This window comes from Brassica oleracea, chromosome C9 (assembly GCF_000695525.1).
Source record: "Brassica oleracea var. oleracea cultivar TO1000 chromosome C9, BOL, whole genome shotgun sequence".
NCBI classification, from domain to species: Eukaryota; Viridiplantae; Streptophyta; class Magnoliopsida; order Brassicales; family Brassicaceae; genus Brassica; species Brassica oleracea.
The window spans coordinates 29,463,587-29,467,608 of record NC_027756.1 but is presented as its reverse complement, the minus strand read 5'-3'; the positions used below and the strand labels follow the sequence as shown (position 1 = coordinate 29,467,608).

The window sequence follows — 4,022 nt, the reverse complement described above, 5'->3', positions numbered from 1 at the left end:
CATGAAACAATATCCAGCGACTCCGAGATGGAAACATCCGAAGGAGCCGCGTCATTGCAGTCCTCATTGACCACCTATCTGGAGCAGATGTTCTCCAAGAAGCTCGACGCCATGCAATCAATGGTAGAAAGGCTACCCGGGGTGGCACCTCCGATTCGGAAAAGTAATCCCGGTTCTTAAGCCGATACTCCTTTCACAGACAACATTGCCCTGATCGAGATGCCAAGAAAGTTCTCCTTCCCCAACATAAAGATGTATGACGGCACCAGCGACCCAGATGACCACATCGCTCAGTATAAACAAAGGATGCTAGCTGTAGCACTCCCAAGGGAGTTCCGCGAGGCCACCATGTGCAAAGGATTCGGCTCAACTCTGATTGGACCCGCGTTGCAATGGTACAATAATCTATCAATCAGATCCATATCTTCGTTCGCAACTCTCAGCGATGGGTTTGTGGAGCAGTTCGTAAGTAGCTGGAACCTGGAGAAAACCTCGGATAGCCTCTATGAAATCCTCCAGCATCGGGCCGAACCCTTTCGCGATTACATAGCTCGCCTCAATCACGAAAAGGTATTGATTCCTAAATGCAACGTCACCACAACAATCTCAGCCTTCAAAAGAGGCCTGCTCCCATACGGGAATCTCTACAAGGAATTGACCAAGTATCAGTGTAAAACTATGGAAGACGTATTATCCCGAGCTTGGGCCCAGGTAAAATGGGAGGAAGACGTCGCAAGCCGTGCTAGGACTCACCAGAAACAAGCAACCAGGCAAGACCGGAGTGATCGAGACGAGAGGTCCTCCCAGAAACCCAAGAAAGACCAAGGAGGCAGGAACCGGGACAGGTACACGAGTCGTCCACTCGAGAGAGCGGAAGGGATGTCGGTGTCTACCTGACCAGATATCTCACACTTGTCTGTATCCCAACCAGAGATAATCAACGCCCTAAGGAAGATGGGTCAACAGGTTAAATGGCCCCCGAAGATGAGGATACCCGATTCCTTCCGGAACCCCGACCTCTGGTGTGAGTTCCATCGTGACCATGGTCAAAAGACAGAGGATTGCGTCGCACTGAAGATCGAAGTCAACTAACTACTCCAGAAGGGATACCTTCGGGAGTTCCTCTCAGAAAATGCGAAGAACCTCCTAAGCAAGGAGACACCCAGGAAATCTGCTGAAACCAAGCCCGCGTCACCACCTCGACAGGACCGACTGATCCATGTCATATCCGGAGGTTCGGAGATAAGCGGCGTAAGCCATGCAGCCGCAAAGAAGAAATCTCGAAACGCCAAGCTTGGCCTGGAGACGTCCAAATCAAATCGGCTACTCTTGGGATCAGACAAAATAAGCTTCACTGCAAAGGAACAAGAGAAGGTCTTAGCTCCCCACCATGACGCTCTGGTGGTATCGCTTACCATAGCAAACTGCTTGGTAAAGAGGATCCGCGCTAAACTCGTAAGCTCCAGCAGGTTCGGCCCAGAGAAGCATCATTCCCCAGTTCAGAGAGGGCGACGGCCCGCAGATATCATCTCCACATGTTGTCAGATACCTCGGCACCCCGGAAACTCCGGCTAAATAAGGAGTACCAAGAAGCAGGATGAGGTCCCTCATTTCCCCCATAAAGCACCATTTTGGAGACCAATCTTCTGCGCACACTCTAAAGAGGTCAGACCTCATAAAACATTCAAAGTTCTCAGTCAACCAGAGAAAGACGACTGTGGACCCCGCCCGAGGAGTCCCAAATCCATGACAACATCTTGGTCTTTCCAAAAGGGGGGCACGCGCCTCGAAGCAGGATCATCCATGACGCCGGGGCAGAAGATCTCTAAACCCCCCCAAGGTCCCGAAGAAAATAGCTATCAGTATAGGATCCCTGGGGCAAGTTAAACCTACGAGCAATGCAAAGAACCATAGGTCAGAAGAGAACCCGATAAGCCCTGGGAGAAAACTAGTAGAGAAAACACTTGGAGTATTCGATCCCCGATGGACTATCCCCCAGACGATGAAAGGAGGAACCCTCTCTACTTTGAGCACAACCCCCAGGCTCATCATCCGAGGAATTGTCGAACTGTCGGTCCGGGACCAACCCAACCTATGGCACATGCCTAGGAGCCATGATGAGCAAGCTGAGACGGGGATCTCCCAACTAGGGGATGAGGTTCTACGACAGGACACAGTCCACGAGCTATCAAAAAGCAAAGGTAAAACGTAGTCCACCTATTTGGAACACCTTGCAACCTACTATTTTATATTAGGATCCCCGGATCTCGATTTATATTACTCTATTATCTATTGTTTAAGCATTTTGGTTTCCTAGTTATATGTATGCTAAGAGTCTCCGGACAAAGCTTATATAATGAAATAGTTCCGACTATAAAAGTAGTAGGAAAGGCACAATACTTAAAGGGGCATATAGGGTTGGATCAGGTTCCGCGAAACCTTCGAATCCCAGCTCAACCTCACTGATACGTGGTATTTCCATGTGAAAACAAATTGGTATGAGACATAAAGCAGGAATGGGTCTGCGCAAGCCTGAGTATGCTGTTGATACTACCTAAAACCCCTGTATAGCCTAAGGCATATCGGGGTCCCCAAAAATCATACGCGCAAGTACCTGTTTTAAAACGCTCCAGGCTATACGATACAGGGGACGCTATTTACAAGTGCAAAAGTACTGTGACATACTGGGAGCACTCGACTGCTTGACCAGACATGGAGAGTGGTAAAGTTTGGCACTTGGATTTTCAGCCACACCAGCAAAACTTTAATAAGTCTGATAGTGGCTTTTGCAGAAGCAGCATGCAGCACGGGAACTCGATAGTGACCAGCTTCCGAGCGGTAGAATGCGAAATCCCAACAGGTACTGGTAGTAGTCTCTCCTAGGGAGGCGGAATACGGTCCCTACGAAAACTATAATTACGGGTTAACACGAAACCCCGGATCTAGGCCCACAGGCCCTCAAACAAAATTTTAGTCTCGCGGAAAATCCCGAAGAGCTCTCGAAATCATAGAAGACCCCAGGGTACAACACGTAATAAACCACGGACCCATGGTCCATGCATTCTACAGTTAAGTTGGGGCATCAGGAACCCAGGAATCTCGGGGTCCAAAGGCAACCGGACCCTCACACGGGTCCGAGACCTCTCTGAAGGACTCACGAGTCCCCTGTTCGCACATTCAAAGCGACTCACGGATCTCCAAGCATTGAGGACGGACACCTCTTTGGTCCATTCTAAGATCCCGCAACTTTTCGACTAAACCCTCAAGCCTAGAAACAGATCTGGAAGATGAAAGAAAATTCTTGAGTCTCGTTAAGACCAAGTTCTCAAGATCACCTTCCTGCACCACAAGATTGATTTCAAGGAAATAAAAGCAGGGATGCGAAAGACATAACAAAAAACAGAAAGAAGAAATCTGAAGCACAATTTTTGAAGCCAACAGGCCAGAGTTTAGAGACGAGGCCACAAGGGACCGATGTTCAAAAGAAATACAAAAAAGGCACGAAGGCCTAACCAAAGTTTTAAACCCTCGCAGAAGGCATATACAACACAAAAGAAACCCTTAAGGGGTTGAAGAATTCAGATAAGGATCAGGAGGCAGGAGGATCGACAGCAACGGGCTCTAGAGTCTTCTCGGTCTCAGTCGCGCTGTGAAGCGTTGGCTCTCCTTTGAAGGTAGGAGAAGGGAGCCCTTGAAACTCAGCTTCAGAGGTCTTCACCATCTTATATTGCTCCAGAGGACCCTCAAGGTCCCAGCTGTCCGTCTGATGGTTGAGCCACTCCTTCATTAGCTCACAGCGAGCCACCACTATGGCGCCGTTCACCGCCATATTCTTCTCAGCGTCAAAGATCTCCGGGGCGCCTCTCAAGTTGCATACCTCCTCCTCTCTCTGCTCCTACTGCTCCCTCAGGGACACATTCTCCGCTGCAGCCAGTGCCCCAGCCTCATCTTGGTTCCTCACCTTAAGCTTCAAGGCTTTGATCTCCTTCTCCTTGGCAAGGACATTTTTCTTATCTTCACGT

At 49.3% G+C, this 4,022-nt stretch overlaps 1 protein-coding gene across 1 annotated transcript; it reads left to right on the top strand.

Annotated features, from left to right (window-relative positions):
• The first annotated feature begins 252 nt into the window (after positions 1-252).
• Positions 253-897, top strand: LOC106314749. Its single transcript, XM_013752578.1, has one exon. It carries the CDS (start codon positions 253-255, stop codon positions 895-897), a length of 645 nt encoding a protein of 214 aa, XP_013608032.1.
• Positions 898-4,022: the final 3,125 nt, after the last annotated feature.